Source organism: Simochromis diagramma, unplaced genomic scaffold (genome assembly GCF_900408965.1).
Source record: "Simochromis diagramma unplaced genomic scaffold, fSimDia1.1 OVJJ01000304.1, whole genome shotgun sequence".
Lineage (NCBI taxonomy): Eukaryota > Metazoa > Chordata > Actinopteri > Cichliformes > Cichlidae > Simochromis > Simochromis diagramma.
The window spans coordinates 11,443,537-11,465,397 of NW_024387030.1; the positions used below are offsets into that span (position 1 = coordinate 11,443,537).

Genomic DNA, 21,861 nt, shown 5'->3' on the forward strand with positions numbered 1-21,861 from the left:
AAAACCTCTCACACACTAACACAAACTCTTTATACAGATACAGAGCTTTACATGTATAAATAAGGCAGACAAAAATGCATAAAACACAAGCTATCAACAGACTGTTGGTGGACACCATGTCACTTTATTTTGTTTTTATCTTGTTTCTTTTTTTGTAGCCTCATTAAACAAAATGTTTATAAAAAATTACCACTTTTATTATGAATTATTATGAAATTAATAATTCATTATTAATTATTTATTATGAAAACACCTGCCACCCTCAAGTGGAGGTGGCAGAGAGGAGGCACTTGGAGTTTCGGTCGAGAAAGTGTCCGTGTGACTGAGTCCTGTCCCAGCTCTGCTTCAAGGTCTGTCGGTCCAGCTTGTTGAGGGCCTGAGAGCAAAGACGGATATCCTGGACCAGCTCTGACAAACTGTCCAGGTCTTGACTCTCCCAGGGGCCAGAGACCTGACAACCTGCAGGTTAAGCAACAAAGAAACATTTTATTTCATATCCATAATTTCCATTTTCCCCCCTATAAATATTTGACAACTAAATGTAGCCAATTAGCTAGCATCCAGCAATGTTTTCTGCCCCATAAAATGGAAAATTAATTCACAACTAATCTTTTTTTTTTTTTTTTTAAAATCTTTAAACCACACTTCTATATTGTAATCTCTGTGTGTGTACTCACCATGTAACACCTCTGTGCATACATACTAAATGTTCAAACTTAGAAATGTGTCAAAAGGAAACAGACTGATAGCAAGAAACAAACTGTTGCCAAGTACAACTTTGCACAGGTGATAAAAAACATCAAAGAAATCCAAATTGTGAATTAGTGTGAAACTCCATGTCCATGGAGTATCTCCAAGTTCACACATATGCATACCTTCGAGGTTTAGAAGTGTCAGTGGTCGACGGGCCTCTCTGACAGACGCCAGGATGTTGTGAAGTCCCGCTGATGTAACAGACAGATTTCCTGACAGATTCAGACTCACCAGTGTGGGACACGACGAGAGGCACCTGTGAAATTATAATAAAAAGTCCAACAGGCCAGTAAAGAGTGACAATTTAAACAAAGGCAAAGCCCTAATAACATGAGTAATAACTGAGCCGTAGAAATGACGCCCTCACACACAAACCTCGCCAAGGTAGCTACGCTGCTGTCTGTCAGCCCATTTGCAGCCAGGCTGAGGTGGGTCAGAGAACACTCGTCCTGCAAAAAAACAAAAGTCTTAACCTGATTGCACAGTTATATCTTTCGACAATAAATGACATTGCATGATTTTTGCATGCACACCTGTGACAGGACTTTGGCGAGGTGTTCCAGTGCCGGGTAATCAGCAGGCCCTCTGCAGACAGCTGACAGGTCCACGTGTGTGAGGCAGTGGAGGGGCAGAGTCTTTAACAACAGCTCAAAGCCGGTGGAGCCCAGGGGATTGTGGGACAGGCACACTGCTTTCAAATGGCCTGTGCCTGAACGTTCAGAAGATTAGAGTTAGTTGCAGTTTTGCTTATGGGTGGGAGTTCAGTGAAGCTTAAGGCTTCAGTCAGCTGCTTGTTAGAGAGTCACCTGTGAGCGCGCTGGCTAGCAGCAGTCGATGCTGCTGAAGGAAACGAGCAGTGAGGCCGCAGGCCTGCAGAGACAGCTTGGCTAGCACAGGGCAGCAGGACAGCAGACAGGACAGAGACTCAGACACGCCGTCCCCCAGTGGGTTCATACTGAGGTCCAGCTCCTCCAGGCACTGAGTGGAAACGAGCAGAAAAAGCAAATGATCACGAGGGCCAATTCTCTCTGACAGATATCATTGATACGAATCACGTTAGCTTGTTATTAAGATCTAAGGTAGTTATTAAGACCAGAGGTAGTTAAATACAGGTTAGATGGTAAACCTGGAGCTGCCAGTATTGGCTAGCTGAGGCCCTTACCGGGAATGCAGATGCACTCTGTCCCTTTAAAGCATTTACAGCCTTCTCCAGGCCGTCCCCTGTAATGCAGTTGGCAGAAATGTCCAGCAGCTGCAGACGAGGCATGGTGAGCGTTGTGGCAATCAGCTCAGGGAGAAGGTCGTCAGACATACGGTTTCCAGAAATTCGCAGCTCGGTGAGGCTGGCCTGAAGTTTTAGGGCACGGAGGAGCGGGCTGAGGGAAGAGGCGGCCAAACCGAGTCCGCACACTGACACGGAGAAACCCCGGTCCTGAACCTCACATAGCCGGGAGACACGCTTGTTCTCATCTACAGGTAGAAAGAGACGGTACTTCATAACAGAATACAAAAATGCACATGTGTGCGTTTTATAATGCATTTCCTCTGTGTTGCTCACCCACTGACAGACTTTGACAGGCCCTCTTGTATCGCTCAGGGAGAGGAGGGAGATCCCACGAGCAAACTTCAGCCAGAACCTGCAACACAAACCCATCAGTTATCCTGCACTGGTGCGGGAAAGTGAAGCCAAGGATTCAATCCCAAAAACTGTGATTCCTTCAGTGTCTCCTGGAAGCTGGCTCCTAAAGCAAGTCAGCATCCAGTCTGGTAATAGAAATGGTTCTAATCTTTACAGTTTCTCAGATTGTAGTTTCTCAGGCAGCTTGTTAACATAGTCAGCCCTTCACCTTCTTACCAGAATCATACAGTCTAAAACCTGCATGCCTCATCTGGGTAAGAAAAACAAAGTCATTGTGGAAGGACCTAGAACCTCCATTCCTTCTATCAGTGATTTCAAAAAGACCTCCGTGTCTACGAGAAAGTCTATTTTATGAATTTGGGTCATACTGTGCCTAAGAAAAGGAGTATGCTCACTGGCTGACATGCAAGCTGTTTCACAGTCATAGCCGTCCTCTTGTCACTGTGTTTTGTTTTGTTTTTTTAAATCCAAGATAGCAACTGTGACAACATTTGTCTTAAAGACTCGTGATCAGACTTCATAAACCAATCACGGTAGTCTTCAGCATCTTTTAAATTGTCTGTGGTCCAAGTATGGTCACTTCTGGCTCTCCTCGGTGTCACCTCACCTCTTCATTTGTGTGCAGGACGGCCAGTAGCTGGTCCTGCGGGGAGAGCAGAGCGCCTTCTTTCTGCAGAGAGAGACGAGGCAGGAGGCCACATTTCTGGTAGTAACGCTGAGCTGCCTGCTCACACAGCCACGACACAGAGCAGGAGTTGGCCTCACTGGGATGCAGAGCAATGGGAGGTGATTAAACAGAAATTAAAAACAACAACAACAACAACAACAACAACAAAATACTATACCAATCAGATTGGGATTTATTTTTATGTACTGCTCAAACTTAAAACTTTTCACCGACCTTTGTGGAACTGGGATCAGGAAGACGTCTTCCTGAACCCGGACCCTCATTCTGATTGGTGGAGGAAGTGACGTGGGCATAGGAGCAGCCAAAGTTTGAGTTGGAGGCTAGAGTAAACAAAATAAAACATTCAAGCACTGTTAAAACATCTGTATTTAATGTCGTCAACTCTCAGTAGAAAGACAAAGCAGAGTCTGTGGAGGGATCAGAAAGTCTAAACATCAGGAAAGTAAAAGTTTGTCAGCTGATGCTACAAAACACCAAGGTATAACTATATATAAGATCCGAAATGAGCGATGTCATCTTTTACTCCTGACAAAGCCCACGGCATCCAGGCTGCAGAAATATGTAAAAACAGCTCCCCAGTTTTGATCAGCTCGCACTCATTTACGTCCACATTCATCACTGTTCAAATGAATCAGAAATGAAGACACATCATCTTTAAGTTAGATCCCCTAGTGACACTGAATTATAGTTATTCTCTCACTGAGTGTGCATTTCCTGAATAATTCATGTGTAGTCTCACTCTGACTATAACCTTTCCACACTTGGAGTGACTTATTCACAATCACTGCGTTGTGTGCATTTCCTTAGTGTTACTCCATCCGTAACTAACAAACAGCAAAAGAGCATTCCACTTCTGACCTGAGCATGGATAAGGAGAGGTGGGGGCGGTGTGTCTGATCTCGAATCGTCATCTTCTGTAACGGTGGGACTGTGTGACCGGTTGACTTCTCTTCTCCCCAATCTGGCCACACCTGGTATCTGAGTCATTTTGACCTGGTGAGGCTTCCCCAAGCTGTTCTTTCTCTGAGAGAGGCCTCTACTGGAGAGGGAGGAAACTGCAGATCCTGAAAGAAAAAGGGCACAACAAGCTACAAAACTGGCAAAACCAAGAAAAAGAAAAACCAAACAAATCCAGACTAATTACCTCTGCAGGTTGTGTCCGAGTTTAAATGCTTGTTTTGACTTCGAGCTGCAGAAGACGAAGCAGTTTCCTCTACTCTTGGCCCATTCTGCTCCATCCGAAGCCTCCGCTTTTTCTTCGGCTGGATCTCCACCAAATCGTCTTCCAACCAGTCATCAGCCAGATACTCGTCCTCGGGAACAAGAGCTGATTTGGTGCTGGAAGAAACGGCAGGTGTGCTGGAGAGCTGAGGCTGCGAGAGACCCTGGAGAAGTGTTTTGGCGCTGCCCAAGCCTCTGATGGCACTGTGGTACTCTTCTCGGGCAAACACAGACGGCGTAGAGGCCTGCCTGATGCCTTCCTGTCCTGAGGTGGGAACTGAGGCAGCTTCTTTGTTCGCAGGAGGTTCTTTCTGACTCTGAGCTGCTGGGAAACCTTGTCTAGGACGGACAGGACGGAGAGGACTAACCGGGGTGTCAGGCTCGCTGTCATCTGAGCTGCTGCTATTAATCTAAAAAAATATATATTACACATCAAAGATCTGAAGAATTCTGCTTGTACAATATAGATGAATCTACTACACTTGTGAAAAGACATGATGTATTCTGTCTGTCCACACTGAAAGCATCATCAGACATTACCCCATACAGTACAGCAGCTTCTGTTCCCCTGGCTCTGTTCCGCTGTGTTGAGCCATTGGTCTGCCGCTGTTTGCGGCTGGCGCCTGACGCTTTCACCTCCGAGCTCCTGCTTCGCGGCCAGTCTTGGCTGGAGAAAGAGCCCCCTCCAGTGGACGAGAGTGGCTCAGAACTCTCCGCATCAAACAGCTGGCTGTCCTGCAGGGCATCAAAAGGCTTGGCCGGGGCCGGAGCTGCAGGCACTGTGGTCGGCAGAGATAAGTGAGAAACACGAGCGTTTGAAAGCAGGTATAAAAAGGCAGACCGAGGCTAACGCAGTGCGATGATGCAAGAGCTTCACCTCCTCCTGCTAGCGCCTTCCTCAGAAGTCTCTCTGTAGCAATACACTTCTGCCTGGTCTCATGATCCAGCTCCCTGCTGTAGGTCCTCTGCCACTGACGCAAGGTGTCCAAAGCAGTTTCACCCTGGTGGAGATAAAAATGTGAGATTAAGGCACGCAAGTTCAGCAGACTAGACTTTCTCCAAAGGAGGTGGGGGTGAATTCAACATTGCCAACAGAAAGCATGGTCCAGCATTTCATTCCTAACCAGAGGGTGCGCGCACAAATTTTCAATCATTCCTCAGTAACAGAAAGCAAAACTTTTATCAGAGAGATTCATAACTTTAAAAATATGTTTTATAATCAGCCTCAGCAGCGAGAACCAGGAAAAACGAACACATTACTCTGATTTTAATCACCCTACAATTACAACCACTTTTTAAATAGATTTTTCCTCATCCAAGTATTAAGAACAGTCTTTATATTTAAAATGATGTTTGTCCAATAACTTTTGAACCTATGAAGACTGTGCACACTAACTGTATGTAAATCTTGTCAATGTGGTCAGTGTGACCCGTAAGTTTGTAACACTGTTAGGAAAGTCATCCATTAAAGTGTGGAAGACATGTTTGTTTTTTTAAAATAAAGAAGATATTTTACCGCCACCTTCTGCCAGCAAAGAAAATCCTGCTGAAATGGACTTTCAGGTTGAACACAGCCAAACACACAAACCTTGGAGTTGCGCAGTGTGACACAGGCCCCTCGTTCCACCAAGAGCCTTGTGACTTCTAAATTGCCGCATGCGACGGCGTCGTGGAGAGGAGTCACACCCTCGCATAAAGGGCCACCGGGGTCGTTAACGTTAGCGCCGTGCTCCAAGAGCAGAGCCACGATATCTGCACGAAGAGCAGAGAAAGATGAGCGAGGGAGCGGGTGCAGTTTTCCAGAGACTCTGACAGAACTTACCATAGTGACCATGGTTGCAGGCTTCATGGAGGGGAGTCCAGCCACAGTAGTCCCTGAGGTTCACTGGGTGACCCTGATATGCAAAGAAACAAAAGCTTTCATCAGACTCTTCGACGTTACAGATTCTGTCTGTACATTTTTTTTCCTCCATACAATCTTCATGAACACTCCTAATAAATCATTTATATTTGAGCCAATCGATGTTCTCATCAAACTGCATGATGCAGGGTTGTTGTTTTTTTAAGGTGATAAATATTTAAAAAACTCAGACAAGAAGTTCAAGTCCAAGAAGTTTGTTGCTGCACTTGTTCTGTTGAGTTAAGCAGAAAGCCTCAAGCCTGAACTGTTTATTATAGTGACCAACCATCAACGAGTGAATCAGTTTATATGTTGATGGTGCTCAACTTTACGTTTTCCCTCCTGATTCCAAGAGTTAAAAACTTATTGGATTAAAATAATGAATCATCTTCTTTATACCTGTTCTACCAGGTACTGGACCTGCTTCAGATTCCCATCTATGCATGCTCTGTGAAGAGACGTCTCTCCCTTCTCGTTCCGCTTGTTCCACTAAAGCAGAAAGACAGACACAAAAAAGGCCAAGAATGAAGATCTAAACCGCAGTCTACAAAGAAGAAATGACAACTCGCACATCGCTCACCCGTCCTGTTTTCCTCCTCCCTGACACCATCTTGTCATAACCCTCCAGATCATCGTCTACAAACCACATGAAAAGTAACGTGAATCAAAGCATCCCTCTTGTATAGAGATGTCAGTGCTTTCCGGATAGAGTTACCCGCGCACATTTTACCTGAGTCTGAGAGGATGACATCACTGTCATCCAGCGGTTCGCTGTTCTCCATTTCCTCCTCCTCTTCCTCCTCACCATCACTCCCATCTGGATTCCAGCCCTCCGAAGCACACAGCTCCTGCAGCCTCGCCTCGGTGTCGTCAGCATCCGATGAGCCGCTTCGTCTCTGGGACGCCAGCCAGAGCCTCAACACGCGCTTCTGTGGAAGTCAATGTGCGTTTTGGTCGTGCATGATATTCATCACCGCGCCTTTACAAGATATCTTAAATTTCTGCTTAGTTTTCAACACAGCTGACTAATTTATCTCTCACCTGCAGTCTGGCCTGTCCAGACTCCTGAGCGCAGCGTAAAGCTGTATTGTAGCTCCTCTCCGCATCCTCCAAAGCACAGCCGCTCTCCTCCTGAGCTGCTGCGATGTTTAGCCACGTGCTACACTCCTGACGCGCACAAATATAAGTAATAAGTCACACATTCATGTCTACCACAGGGCAGACGGGTGAATTTGCAGATCACCTCTGTAGAGCTGCCCTGTCGTAACGCCAGCTCCTTTCTGTAGTGCTCCACTGACTTGCTGTGTTGTTTCAGGTCTGCGTAGGTGGCAGCCAGGGACACGTGGATGACAGCCAGCTCCCTGGCAGGCTTTCCCAACGCCTCAGCACCCTTTAGCTACACAACAAAACCAACACCGCTTTAGACAAGTCACATTTAGACTCTACGTTGCAACTATTAAAAAAAAAAAAAGTGAAAGAAAATGTGAGAATTAGCCATTTGACTCTTTTGATGCTTCTCACCTGAGCTTGATAAGCTTCCAGAGCTTTGCTGTAGCAGCCAACTTTACAGCAGAGATCCCCGAGCTGCTCTGCCAACTCGACAGCCTGATGGGAGCTGGGTTTTTTGCCCTGATCTTCCCCCAGCTCTTCCTCTAATTTACAGCCTCGGTCAGCTACGTGATAGGAAAGAAATACACTGTACCATCCATGCAGCTACAAGCAAGTAAAAAAAACAAAAAAACATATCTAACCGTTCACTCACCATATTTGAAAGCTTTCTTCACCGTCTGTCTGTCCAGCGGCTGCTGGGAACCCAGCAAGACAGCTTTCTTCAGAGATCGTCGCGCTGCTACAAAGTCACCCAGAGACAGCTGCACCTGTTAGCATCGCATGTTAAGAATTAAAGACACACATGCACTTCAAAACCTGCATGATCGCAACAGGAGAAAATAAGAGGATATGGTGGAGCTCGTACCTTGCCGATGCAGTGAAAGCACTCGCTCTCACTAAATTTGTCTTTAATCTTCCGGGCGCACTCTTTGGCCTGCTCTAAGCAGCGGACCGAATTAGAGCGTTGACCGTTACGGAAGTAGATGTTGCCCAGGTTAAAGTTTGCACGGTAGAGATCCTCCAGCAGCTGGCTCTTCCTTTACAGGGGAATAACGGAGATATCTCAGTTGACAGTTATTCAAAATAAGCCGATTAAAAGCTGTCGATGAAAAAGATCGACATGCTTAGACGTGGAGCAAAGTTTAGGATGTTCTTACTCGGCAATAAATACACTTCGCCGGATGAACTCGCTGCAGCTTTTGTGCTCGCCCAGATGATCACAGACCAGACCCAGATTGAGGAAGAGACGCGCCTTCATCTCATTGATCTCTCGCTGTGGCACAGTCCCTGCAGCCAGGTAGAGGATTAGGAATAACGAAACAAAGAAATCGCCCATTAAAAACCACTGGGACGATACAAACAGTACACACCTTCCAGCCGGTCATCCACAATGCCCAAGCTCTTCCTGAAGGCCTCCTCTGCTTCCTCCAAGCTCTTCCTCGATTGGTCCGTTTCATAACGGAAGAGGTAGGTCCGACCGATAGTGGCCAGCGCCCTTTGCTCTTCAGCATGATCTCTGACAGATCGAGCCAGGTCCAGGTGAAGACGCTGGTGCTGAAGAAGAGACACACATCCACTTATGCAGGTCCTAAACACCACTTGAATTAGAAGTTTATCACTTTGATAAAGCGTCAGTATACTTACTTTTAAAGCTGCCTCAATGTTGCCCAACTCTGCAAAGCACTCTCCTATCTTACGATTGGCCACAGCTCGTCCAATCACATCATTTAGCACTTTAGAGAGAGCCAACTCCTGCTGGTGCTCCCTAATGGCAGCCTGATAATCACCTGAGACACACACGAAGCAGAAAGGTAAATGTTACACTTTGCATGAGGAAGGCAAAAGAAAAAAATTACACTGCAAACAAAATGTTGCTGGTATGAAAAAGCGTATAAAGAATAAATGAATTACTAGATTGAGTATTATTGCATCCTTTGCTCAAACTGTTTACGTTAATCAAAGTCATCAGATGAATTGTAGTGCAGCACATAACCTTGCAGTTTGCTCATTTCAGTTTAGTTTTTATTAGTTTCAGGGCTAATTTTAGATTTAATTATTATTGTATGGCGGGCACATGTCAGAGGCAGGATCCATACTGGTATCATAATGAAAGTAGAACTTTTTAAAAGCAGTTGGCTCACTGTGTTGTTGACATCCAGAATCTTAATAAACATGTACTTCAAAGCTTCATCAGGCAAGCTGTGATAAAAAAAATTTACCAAATAAATGCCAAAGCGTCCACTATTTATCATTTATTGTTTTAGTTTTCCAAGTTCACAAAAATCATTAACTTTTTTCTACATTCTAGTTTTATCTTAGTTAATTTAAATGCTTTTCACATCTAGTTTTGGCTTTTAGTTAATAACCTTGATCGGCACCAGATGAAATTTGACTCACTTGAAGACAAAAGCATAAGAAAGCATATGAATGTAAAGCGTAAAGCCTCTGAAATGTATCCCGTGATTAAACTCTACAGTGACACAGCTGTGTACTAAGAAGCAGCCATGGTCAAACTGGAAAATACTGAAATCCTCAACATTCAAGTGGCTCCAGGTGGGAGTAAATATGCAAGTAATGGCACTTTTATCCACTTTTGAAAGATTGTTTTAGGATCACCTGCACAGTTATAAAGTAAAGGGACAAAAATTATTAGAAAAATCAAGATTATTCGAGAGTGTTGGTGATCTATAAGACATGGTGACGCTGTGACAGGAAGAGCTGAGGATCAAAAACAATCCATAACTGCAGTACTCGCAGTGCTAAAATAACACAGTGCTGATATTGGGCAGACTATACACACCGCTCCTGGACAGCAGCTCTCCTAGCTGATTACAGATGTTGGCTTCCTCCTTTAAGTTGTTGCTGCTCTGGGCTTTGCTCTTTGCTTTCTGCAGCTCTGCAAACAATAGAAATGTAACAGTTACTTAATTTTAATAGTCACATAACAATAGCCGTTAAACGTGCCCAAAAAACGTAAACTGAAAGCGGTACTTACGTTTAATTTCCCGTGAAACACTCATCTCGATTCAGCTCTCAGTGCTGCTAGCACTTTTTTCCAGCTGGTAGTAAACGACAACCCAGCGCGCCTCCCTTTAGCTTAGCTTCAACTCGAAACCGACCAAAACAAACCTTTAGTTCATTTTCACCGGAGCACGTCTGTGACTGTGTAGCAGTGTTTAAGCTAACCTTTATGCAACCGATCGTGGTTGATGTCATAGAAACATATTCAAGACTTCAGTATCCAAGTAGCTGTTTTAGCTTTGAGCTCTCAGTAAACTTTACAATACCGCGCCAGGACTGCGTCAACCAATGACTAAGCTACAATATTAGCATGATTTAACCCTCATTGTTGCCTCTCAGGCACAAATCCAGCCCATCGTACTCTAAAGGAAGGCGTTAACAGGTGGGAAATGCAGTCCAGATCACCTTTAAGATTTTAACAGAGGACACATGACTTGACATTTTGCATAAAGTGTGAGAAAACGGGCACGCTGTCAGTCTGACAGACTAAATTCGGGGCAAAATTGAGCAAAAATTGAAACGGCGATTATTCATTGGCTAAGGCTAGAGTGTGACGGAGCTGCAGCGCAGGGAAAAAAAGAAAAAGGGCTCAAACCCAGCACTCATAGGCACAGCGTAAACACGTGGGAGTGTTTTAAGAGCTTCTGGCTACATTAAGGCACAGATGTTGCAGCCAGCACAGGAGCTTAATGCTGTGTGTGACCGGTGCACGGCGACCTCTTGTATGTGGGTCGAGCAGAGGGGTAGAACAGGTAAGATACGCTGTAATCCCCTGTGCCAGTTTGGAAGAAAATCACTTATTGTGAAAGTCTGTGCAACAAGGGGCTTTAAAATAGCAATTTGACCCATATTTCACTGATATTTTTAGTTTGATAGTTTTGCTTTTGGTGTTATTACTCTGTTTGTGCCATGGGAACGAAGACGATTTCCATAATAAATAAATAAATAAATAAATAACAGTTTAAAAATATGTCAGCCCCTCATGACGCAAAATAGATGTCATACTACAGATTAACATATTCCAGTCTTTCAATATCAGTCTTAACAGGGACTGACACTCATGGATGCTATATTAATGCAACAAAAACAAATTATTATAAATGATTGCTTTATTGAGAATGCGGAAGACACATTTGCATGTGCCAATAGCAGTTCCAAGACAGTTTCTTTAATGAATGAATGAGAAAATACTTTTTGGAAAAGATTTTGTTACAGAAGTTGAAATGATGATGCATTCTTATTGTTGTTTGGAGAATGTGCTCCACTCCTGTCTGGCAGTGTGTATGGTTCAGGATCCATCATCTTGCTGCACACATCAAAGAATCTCAGCTTCCTTAGGAAACAGAGCCTTCTCATCCTACCCTTTTTTTTGTTGTTGTTGTCAATGTAGATGCCCGGGTACTTGTACTCCCCCACAACATCAACATCCTGTCCCAGGATAGACACGAGTCGTGTAGCCGTCCTCTTCATACTGACGTCGATCACTATTTTTAGTGCTCTGTACTCCTCCTCCTGCCCATCACTAACATTTCCAACCACTGCTGAATTGTCAGAGTATTTCTGTAGATGGCATGACCTGGAGTTGTGCTAAAAGTTTGAGGTGCACAACGTGAGTAGGAATGGAGACGCCGCAGGCCCCTGTGTAGCTCCTATACTGCACAGTCTCACATACCGCAGCCTGTCTGTCAGGTAATCAGTAATCGATGAGATGATGGACATGTCTGCTTATGTTTTATGTATTTACTCTATCACTAGCAGCAGCTTAAATCATATTAAATGCACCTGAGAAATCAAAAATTGGCAATCCTCACAATGCAGTTACTATCTCGATGGGAGTAAGCTTTCAGCAGCATGTAGATGATTGCATCACCCACTCCTGGATTTGATCTGAATTTGAACTGCAGAGGGTTGTGTGTGTGTGTGTGTGTGTGTGTGTGTGTTGTGTTTTGTTTTTACTCCCCCTTCCCTTGTGCTAAAAAAACATCTTTTTGACACATAAGAAACATTTTAATGGCCTTAGCTCTTTATGGCACCATGTTTCAAAGTGCAAAAATGATTCTATACGGCAGATATGCAGCTTTTTATAAATGTCATCATATTTGCAGATAGGGTTAGACATCACTCATTAACTAATAACTATGTCATGCCTATTATTGGGTTATCAGGTCCATAATCACAGATATATTTGTACTGCTATACATGTTGGCTAATAACTGAAAAGAAGTAGTAAAGATGTACAAGTGATATACACAGAAACCATCCCACTGAGCCTTGTAATTGAATTTTATGGAAAAATCAGAGCTTTGATAATGAACTGAAAGATGCATCTTTAATGCATTGCCATGCTGTGCTAAAACTTCAGAATCACTAAGAAAAACTTTGACAGAAAGTCTTAAGTGTGTCTTCCGGGACTAAAGAATAATTTCTCCAACGCTGGCAGACTTTATTATTCAGCTTCTAACATGGCTCTGTTAAAACACAAATATGAACCAAAGAGTCACAGCAGTTAGCCCAATAATCGGATTTTCTCCGCTGACGAGCAGCGATGTTTTTTCATCTTTCCAAAATTTGGTGTGAACTCACTCTTTAAAAACCTCGCAGAATATAATAACAGCGATTTAAAAAGAAATCAAAATTCTGATTGTGCTTTTAAGCTGTAATTTGATTCAAGCTTAACTAGAAGGATGGATTTTATTGGTTTTTAGTGTTGTATGCCTGGGTGTTGATTGTCTGTGTCAGTTTTTGCAGCAGGTAGCTGATGCATTTGCTTGGTCAGCACTACTACTGTAAAAAAATGAATAAATACAAATCTGCAAATCTCAAACAAACCATGCTTAACATTACTTACACCAATTTTTAGATTGACGTAGATGGAGCTAACCCAAATTCGTGATCTTATAATCCAACTGTTCAGAGTGCCAAAAGGGGGGAAAAAAAGAAAAAGGGGACACATGTCCGGGCGGATGGTGACGTCAGCGGTGAGGCTTTTTTTGACTGGCTCACTCGGACAGCACGTTTTGACAGATAAATAGCGATGCAGCCGCACGTGTGTTGCTAAACTGAATAAACACAAGCACTGAACTTTCAGCTGGCTTCATTTTTTTTGAAGACGATTGATGCTTAGACTTAATGTTGTATGCTGTCATTACCAGATACGTGTAGTGTTTATATTTATTATCATTAAGACAATACATAGGACCAAATCACTGATTGTAAACATGGTAAATAATAAAAATATAATTAGCTTTACTGATATAATATATTTAGTATTATATATAACCTGAAGGATGTGGATTTAAAGTTTCCTTGTTGAGGAACTCTGTTGGCATTGTTACTGCTGGATCTGCCAACACATCTACCTGTGTAATTATTTTTGGGGGAAATCCAAAAATATTCCCATATCTGTGTCTCTTGAAAAAATAAAAAATAAATATATATATATATATACACACACCACAGCAGGATGGAAGATAATCACTCACCCGTCATGAAACTTCATAAAATCCTGCAAAAAGCATCAAGCAGAAATGCATTTTTGGAAAAGTGTCAAAATCAGACTCCAGCACCAGAAGGAGCTGGTAAGCCTCAGAGCTTCTTCATTCTCAGCTTCTATGCCTCTGTATCTCTGAAGCTTGACCTTACAAATGAGCACACTGCATCACTGTGAGAATTGGTGTTTCTGGGCGGTGCAAAGTGGAGTAGAGCACATCAGAGTGCAGGGTATCTGAGAGCAGCAGAGCACAGAGAGGCAGGCACATCCGCCGCTGGAGGGATCAAATCTGTACCATCTGACGCTCAAGGATTTATGGGTTTAGTCAAAATTGCTTTTCCCACTGTGCAGATTAAGCACCGTAGGATGTTTTCTACTCAGGCCGTAGAATAGCCCAGTGTGCTGCTGTCGCCGCCGCTGCTTCTCTTGCTGTTTTTCTCCTTCTTATCGGCTCAGGCGCTGGAGAAGGGAATGTATCAGGAAGGCAGAGTGCTCCGAACCCTGGAGGGGAGTGGATTCTGATTGACAGGAGAGGTCCGTCCTCTGGGGAATGTGAACCATGCAGGTGGATGCGGCGTTTGTGCTCTTCTGTGTTTGGCTGGCGGGCGCAGCTGGGAAGATGGTTCAGTCGAGAGGTCACAAGCTGGAAACCTACAAACAAAGCAGGTAAAAGCAACAAGGTGTTGAATATATAGGGCTTTTTTAAAAACTGATTGCATTGCCTCAGCAGGATTCAACTGAATCATTTATTGGAAGATGTGCACAGAAACGGATCTGCAGAAGTTTCTAGTTTTTCATTAAGAACTTCATTTTATTCTAGTTCATTTTTCTTTTGTTTTAGGTGCACACAGTGTTGTCCACTGTTTCCTGTGTCACCTGTGCCGCTCCCTCCCCCCTTTGAAAATAGATTTTTTTTTTTCAGACAGCAGATTGGAGAGAGGATAGAGTGGGAGACCTAAATCCCCACATCTATTTATGTATTGTTGGTGAATGCTGTGTTCTCTTGCCCCGCAAATGCTGCAGATCAGTTAATGACCGTTTTTCCCTACCGGCAGCAGTTGTAGTCAATTTCATTTTCAGGTGATTATTTAGGCTAATTGCTGCCTTGTCAATGCACCTATTGGATTAGACTTTTACCCCCCACTCTCCACCCCACTACCACCTTTTTTTTAGGACTGAACTAGATGTGGGAGTCAATATAGTCGCTTTATTTCTGCACAGTATTGATCAAACAGGCTCTGACATCAGTGATTTAAACGGCAGGGATTTTTTTTTTGTTTTTTGCAGTTTGACTGTGTAGCATAGCTGAAGAAAGGTGACCTTCACACTACAAAACATAAACACTAAAATCAAAATTGAGCCACAGGAGGTTGATCTTTTAATCTTTGAATGTAGTTTCCAATCCGATGTCAGGTATTTAGAAAGCAGAATATCTTAATGTTATCAAAAAGAATATAATTTTAAAGATATTTTACAGACAAAGTAAGGCTCTAAGTAACAATTAAAGAAATGACCAACATGAAGAAATGAAAGAATGACCTGAAAAAAAAAAAGTAATTAATTTTGGCAATACTTGGAGATTATAAACCTGTCAGTGAAGTACCTGATTAATTCACATGTTGGTTTAGCTCCACTGAGAATATTTCATGTTTTTATCAGTATGCAAATATAGAGGTACAGGTGTTTATTACACTTCAGATACACTTGAACTGGACTGAATCGCGTTGGTAGGAAATAAACAAAGTATCATACACTTTGACAAAATGTTACCATTTTTTTTTTCACTCATTAATTTCAAATGAAAGCACAAAAAAAGAGAGATTGTATCAAAATTCTGAAATATGTTCGTCATGTATTTGAAAAGCAACAGTTTAAATTTCCGGCAAAAGTGTTTCAAATGAGCAGAGTGTGATTATATCTTCAAGTGGCTTTTTTGGTGAAATATGCCAACAGCCCACTCAGTAGCAGAAAAAATACTCAGTTTGCTATTTCGTGAGATTTCGTAACACATTTTTGAAGCTGAATATGTTAAAGACCTTTTGTAAATAATGGCTAGAATATTAACAATTATTGAAATTATGATATCGGTTGATTAAGTCATTCTATCAGCTCTACTACAAGATTATTTGCACACTTTCAGATGGTGTTAAAACCCAATGAAAGCAAGACTCTGATCAGCGCACACCCCTGACATTTTTGCAAATAAATGCACTTTTCCCCATAAATAACCAGTGCAGATTGGCCTGTTCCAGTTTAGCTTTTACAAATAAATGCTTTTCTTGTAGAATATGTGCAAATAATTCAACTTTAGCCTAGAGCTGCCCCAGCTGAGAAACTGTATTTGCTTTAATCTCTGGTAAAGATAAGATTTAACCAAGCGGCAAAGTGCAAAACTGTACGCTATCAGCGTTGAATGATTTGCATCCACTTAATATTTTCAACAAAGCCTATCAAACCATAATCCCCCAGCCTTTAGATACAGTATCAATTTTTCATGCTATAACTGGTGATATTTATAGATCAGAGCTGATGCCAAACAGCAATCGGCTCTCCATTAAAACTGAGTGAAATAAACAAGCTTGACGTGATGTATCTGCTGGTCTTTGATACACCTAGTAGTCCTTAGGTTTAAAGGATAGTAAGCGAGCGTGTGTGATGCTATTGGAGGCAGTGTCTGCTGCCTCTTTAGATGTAAACAAGCCACGATGAAATTCCAGTCATTTAAAGTGATCCTCTGAGCCCCGAGATGATTAAGAAGATCATTAAGCACAAGAGGAGCACAATCGTAATCGTCTGTGGAAAATCTGGAAAAGACAGGAAGCACAACTGGCTCAAAGCCGCTGCATAATCTTTAAATGCCAGTGTCGTCTTCTTTATCACATCTGTGTTTCGCTGTTTGTTGTTTTCTTCCCGAACTTGTTAAAAGTCCTCTCGCATCAGTCCTCTCTCTGCTCTGACATGCACAGCCTGTGAATACAAATCAAATGTAAATCTCTCATTTCTCTTCTAGCATGGGGGGGGTGCGGGGAGGGGGATCACATATGCGTATTTAGAAATCAAACCCTTTCTCCCTGTGTTTGTCATCACTCCACTCCTCTTCTCTTGAGTGTGAAATCGCAGAAGCGTCTGTGCGCTGCTGGCGTGGGCTGTGGGGGAGTGTTAACTGTTTTACTTTCTTCACTCGCCGCCTTGAGGAGGATGAGCTGCGGGTTGGGGAGAGGGGGGAGGATTTGTGTAGGACAGCAGAGTCCCAACATAAGAAAAGATCTGAGGAAAAACCTTTATGAGGTTTAAAGGATCAATTTTAATGGTCGCTCTGATGATTCCTTGGAAAGAAAAAAATTTAATGAGAAAAAAGAATCACTCCTTGCCGCACAAAGACAAAATTTAGTTGCTACATGCTTGGTTAAAGCTGACTGGTTGGGCTTTTTAAAAAATGTTTTAATATTCTAGAAATTCAGCTTATACGTGCATAACTGTTAGCAAATTAGCCTATTAGCCAAGAGTAAAGCGGTTCATTTCTGTGACGTTAGCAGCAAATGTTCAGTAGTTGTTGTGAAGCTTTTTTTCAAATGTAAATGAACGAATCGTTCTATAAACTTTGAACGCCCTCTTCTTTACTTTAATGTTTCGTTCTGCTTTCTGCCCTCGTGGACCGGCATACATAAATGTGTCCAGATCGACCGCCACGCAAATATGGCCCATTGACCCTCATGCAGACCCTGCAGTGACGTGCGTACACGAGCCCGCGGCGGCAGAAAACATAAAAAGAAAAACATTTGAAAAAGCAAACAATGTGGGGCCATAGAGCAGAGCAGTGTGCAGACAGGCTGTGTGGCGTAGGCAGGCAGAGAAAGGATTGGAGAGGCATTTCTGCCAAGAGGATTAGGAACCAGCTGCTGGATAGACGCACACGAGGAGGGCCCAGCACCCGTTGCCCATGAAAGCGCTGGAGCCAGCAGCGATGGAAACCCTCTTCTCACTGTTTCATTTTGCTCTTGTCCTCTCTCTGCTTTGTGTTTCTCCTCCATCTCTCTCTCTCTTCCTCTGTGGTATTTCCTTAATGCACGTCTGTAGTTGTCACAGGGATTTGGCTCTCTGTCTGTCACAGCATGCTCTACTCTATTAATCCATTTTATGCTTTTTTGGAGTTTATCATTCTCTCGCTCTGTGTGTGTGTGTTTGTGCGGACTGAATATGCTGCCTGAAAGACATTTATACAGAGGAAGCCCTCTTGAAAAGTGACACCAGAAAAGAGCTGGATTGCTCTAAATTGGATGTGATGGGCATTATTTGCCCTCATGTGATTTGTGGATGAAATGTGCCTGACGTAACCGGATGTACTACATCTCCTTAGGAATGGAGAAGGTTCAAAACAACACGTGAGAGCAGCATAGATTTAGGCTGGGGGTGGGGTGCAGGGACAGATGGTTTTCATTATTGGCTCGTTATTTTTTTTTTAATCTGTAAAAAAAAAAAAAGTGAGCCGAAATTCATTTTTACAGACACCAAGGCGAAATGTTTTGCTTTTCTTTGTCACCCATATTTAAAAGCAGTTATTTACGACAGACAAACCTTAAAAAATCTCCACACGATTAAAAAGCAAATCTGGAAAAATATACCCAGGGTGCTTTTCTGCTTGTCTGCCTCTTGGTATTCAATATTCAAACACAGTTTCTGCTGTATTTGGCCTTTGATCATCCCAGACTCTGAATAAAAAATAGTATTCGAAAGTAACCTACAGAAACGCCACGAAGCATTCCTCAGTGTATTCAAATAAATATGTGAATTTACAACCAACAAAAAAAGGAAAAGGTTGAATTTCTAAGGTAAAACAAAAGAAAGCATCACAATATCTTTGATTAAAGCTCTGCTGCGTTGTAAGGTGGTCTCATTTGCATATCCATTTTAATGGAACAGGTTGCGAAGAGACGCCAGGATGGATGGCGGAGGAGGTCACAAAACTGGAAGGTAAGTTGTACAAGTCTTTTCTGGGTTATATTCAGCATTCAAATCTGTGTAACAACATGTTTATTGTGCATTTATTATTTTTTCCAGCCCAATTTACAAGCGAAGCCCAGACATGACAAAATCTCTGATGACAAAATCCGAGCAGCTCCTGAGAATAGACGATCACGATTTCACCATGAGGCCAGCGTTTGGAGGTCAGAAGCTCTTAATTAATTAGGAAAGAAAAAGAGATAACATTAGCATCCTTGTGGATCAAGTGCAGCTGAATACGATCTGTGCGGCTTCCTTGTGAGCGTTAAGCTCTTGACTGACAACCTCCTTTCAAGTTGTGCGAGAGTTTCCTTTTCCAGTTCAGTGCTTCACAACACCAGAGTGTTAACACATTTCCTTTCGCTTCGCTGCGTGTTAGAGGGATTTGATGTCAGCTTTCTTTAGGATTATGTTGAAATAAAGGCACACAGGCTTTTGTTTCAGAAAATATACTAAGTAGTAATGTTTTTATGTCTTCTTTAGCTCTCTTTATGCATCTGTCTGTCGAGATAATATGAGAGTGCCCTATTTAACCAAAAAAGTAAATAAATTAAAAAAAGAAGAAGGAAGCCACGTGCTGTTTTTTTTTTTGTCAGACCGCTTTTAATCACACAACAATCTGCTGCTGCTGAAAACAACACCAGATGACCCCTCGCCGAATCCTTTTTGGCGGTGTCCGAGTTTAACCAGCAGGTACATCTAGAAGGGAAAGCTAGCGCTGTATTTTACTCACCGCCGGATCCGCTTTGAGCCGTTATTATGACCTGATTGTATCTGTGCGCTGGTGGAGGATGATCGTGGTGATGCAGAGTACAAAGGCTGAAATAGGTCAAAAGAAGAAATCGGAGCCAAACTGTAACCATCATGTCATGAGCGGCTGCTCTGTGTGTGTGAGATCACGGTTCCTGTCAGAAGCTGCGTTTCTGCAATAAAAAAAAAAATGGTGGTGGGTGCTGTCACATCCATAAGCAGGCAGAAAAAACAAACCATGTCCTTGCCTATTTCGATTAGTGCATTCATTTTTCTTTAGGATTTCTTGCTTGTAGTAAGTCATCTTTACTTTTTGCTTGCTGAAAAATAATGTCAGCACTAATGCATTTCTTATATGATGCCATTTTCCTTCAGGTCCTCCAATTCCTGTTGGTGTAGATGTTCAGGTTGAAAGTCTGGATACCATCTCAGAGGTGGACATGGTAAGCGTGATGCTGCACAATGCAGTGCTCAGCTGTTATACCGAGTGCAGTTTTAAGGTAGGTGCACTTTGGCCCCTGTCTTTGCAGAGGAAAACAACTACTGTTCGTCTTCCATAAGAGCAGACTTGTTTTTATTCATGGCCGTGGTTCAGGGGGTTGGGAAGCTCATCTTGTAACTGAAAGGCTGCCGGTTCGTTCCCCAGCTCTGTCTGTCTTGGTCGTTGTGTCCTTGGGCAAGACACTTTACCCTACCGCCTACTGGTGTTGGCCAGAGGGGTCGATGGCGCGATATGGCAGCATCGCTTCTGTCAGTCTGCCCCAGGGCAGCTGTGGCTACAACCGTAGCTCGCCTCCACCAGTGTGTGAATGTGAGAGTGAATGAATAGTGGAATTGTACAGCGCTTGGAGGGTCTCGAAAAGTGCTATATAAATGCAATCCATTATTATTAAATATTTTTTGCTGCTTTCTGTTTCTTGGCAGCATAATTTCAAGGAGAAATATTGCAGTGCTGTCATTTAAAACTTTTAATCTCGTTAACACGTCCTATTTTTCACACGCTAGTCTCGTCAGGAGTTTAAAAAAGAATAGCAGTCTATGCCACGGCTGAGTATTTCCTGGGTGAAGTGAGCGTTAATGACATTCTCAAAAACTCTCATCACAACTACTGAGCCAGTGTTTGAGCAGCTTTAGCACTTCTCTTTTGTCATAGATGGCGATGAGGAACACTAGCAACACCTCATCAACCTCATGAGTGTGAATATTGCTGTTCCTTTAGAATAACATTAAAAGCATACCAGTACATTGTGCCATTCTCATATCTAAGCCCTCTACAATTCTCTCTTCTTCTTTAGAATTGTTTTCTACTCAAACATATGAACATAAGCCTTAATTACACCTTAATTACTGCAGTATTAGAACTTGCCATTTCTTAACTCCGTTTAAGGAAGTTTTACTGAGTTTGATGAAGGCAGGTGAGATGATAAAAGTAGGCACAAATTAAATGAATACTCACTTTTTCATTTTAACTCAAGAGTCCATGGATTTATTTTGTGACCTTTATGTTGGGAAACATTGGACTAAACCACGTAAACTGTCCATAAAGTAGTGACCAACACACTGATCGTCATTATTATCAGTCAAACAGCATCATAACTTACTTTTTCCCAGGGGACACAAGATTGATTGCGAATGCTAGACTTTTTTTTGCAAAGCACGACATATAGTTTATAATAAAGTGAAGATCCGAATACTTTATAACACTCTCGTTTCTTTCTCCCTTGCAGGACTTTACCATGACGCTGTACCTGCGTCATTACTGGAAGGACGAGCGGCTTTCCTTTCCAAGCACCAACAACCAGAGCATGACCTTCGACAGTCGCCTGGTGAAGAAAATTTGGGTTCCTGACATGTTCTTTGTTCACTCTAAGCGCTCTTTCATCCACGACACCACCACCGACAACGTCATGCTGAGGGTTTATCCTGACGGCAATGTGCTCTACAGTCTCAGGTAAACCGCACTGCGTGTCTTAACATGGCAAAGAAAGACTCGCTCACTCTGAGAGCTTTTAACCCTGAAAGTGCTTTTCGCAAGCACTTTATATTTAATGGGCACAGTGAAAGGAAGGCTTAATGAAAATTATGAAAACCACCACATAAAACCACCCTATAAAAAGGTTTCATTCCAAAAAGAGAGAAACAAAACAACCTTAAAACACACAACCATACAAAAGTCTCTAAAAAGGTCACCTTTGATTTCCTGTGTGGAACATCACAGCAGGTCCATCAGCATTTCGTGGAACAGCATTTGATTATTCTAATCAGCGTGGCAGAGTGGAGAGGAGAAG

At 42.7% G+C, this 21,861-nt stretch overlaps 2 protein-coding genes across 5 annotated transcripts in view; one reads left to right on the top strand and one right to left on the bottom strand.

The window, feature by feature from the left end:
- On the bottom strand, positions 1 to 10,698 carry tonsl (tonsoku-like, DNA repair protein). Its single transcript, XM_040042289.1, has 28 exons — positions 10,307 to 10,698; positions 10,112 to 10,207; positions 8,956 to 9,098; positions 8,682 to 8,865; positions 8,469 to 8,598; positions 8,177 to 8,348; positions 7,964 to 8,078; positions 7,723 to 7,874; positions 7,445 to 7,597; positions 7,243 to 7,368; positions 6,932 to 7,130; positions 6,782 to 6,837; positions 6,601 to 6,690; positions 6,124 to 6,196; positions 5,890 to 6,053; positions 5,179 to 5,302; positions 4,842 to 5,080; positions 4,225 to 4,711; positions 3,939 to 4,144; positions 3,294 to 3,400; positions 3,000 to 3,156; positions 2,312 to 2,390; positions 1,916 to 2,223; positions 1,560 to 1,731; positions 1,287 to 1,462; positions 1,129 to 1,202; positions 876 to 1,009; positions 1 to 459 (listed from the first exon to the last, which is right to left on the bottom strand). The coding sequence occupies exons 1-28, from the start codon at positions 10,329 to 10,331 to the stop codon at positions 263 to 265; spliced, it is 4,338 nt and encodes a 1,445-aa protein (XP_039898223.1). The 5' UTR covers positions 10,332 to 10,698; the 3' UTR covers positions 1 to 262.
- LOC120740151 (gamma-aminobutyric acid receptor subunit rho-1) overlaps positions 9,020 to 21,861 on the top strand; it is a 22,057-nt gene continuing 9,215 nt past the window's right edge. The window contains exons 1-6 of one of the 4 annotated variants that reach the window (XM_040042293.1): positions 9,020 to 9,122; positions 14,279 to 14,488; positions 18,743 to 18,793; positions 18,881 to 18,987; positions 19,949 to 20,016; positions 21,301 to 21,524. In XM_040042293.1, the coding sequence (XP_039898227.1) occupies positions 14,382 to 14,488; positions 18,743 to 18,793; positions 18,881 to 18,987; positions 19,949 to 20,016; positions 21,301 to 21,524 (557 nt within the window). In that variant the 5' untranslated portion in view covers positions 9,020 to 9,122; positions 14,279 to 14,381. Of the gene's footprint in view, positions 9,123 to 10,994; positions 11,085 to 12,423; positions 14,489 to 17,141; positions 18,652 to 18,742; positions 18,794 to 18,880; positions 18,988 to 19,948; positions 20,017 to 21,300; positions 21,525 to 21,861 lie in introns of those variants that run through there. The other 3 variants (XM_040042291.1, XM_040042290.1, XM_040042294.1) reach the window with 3 other exon arrangements.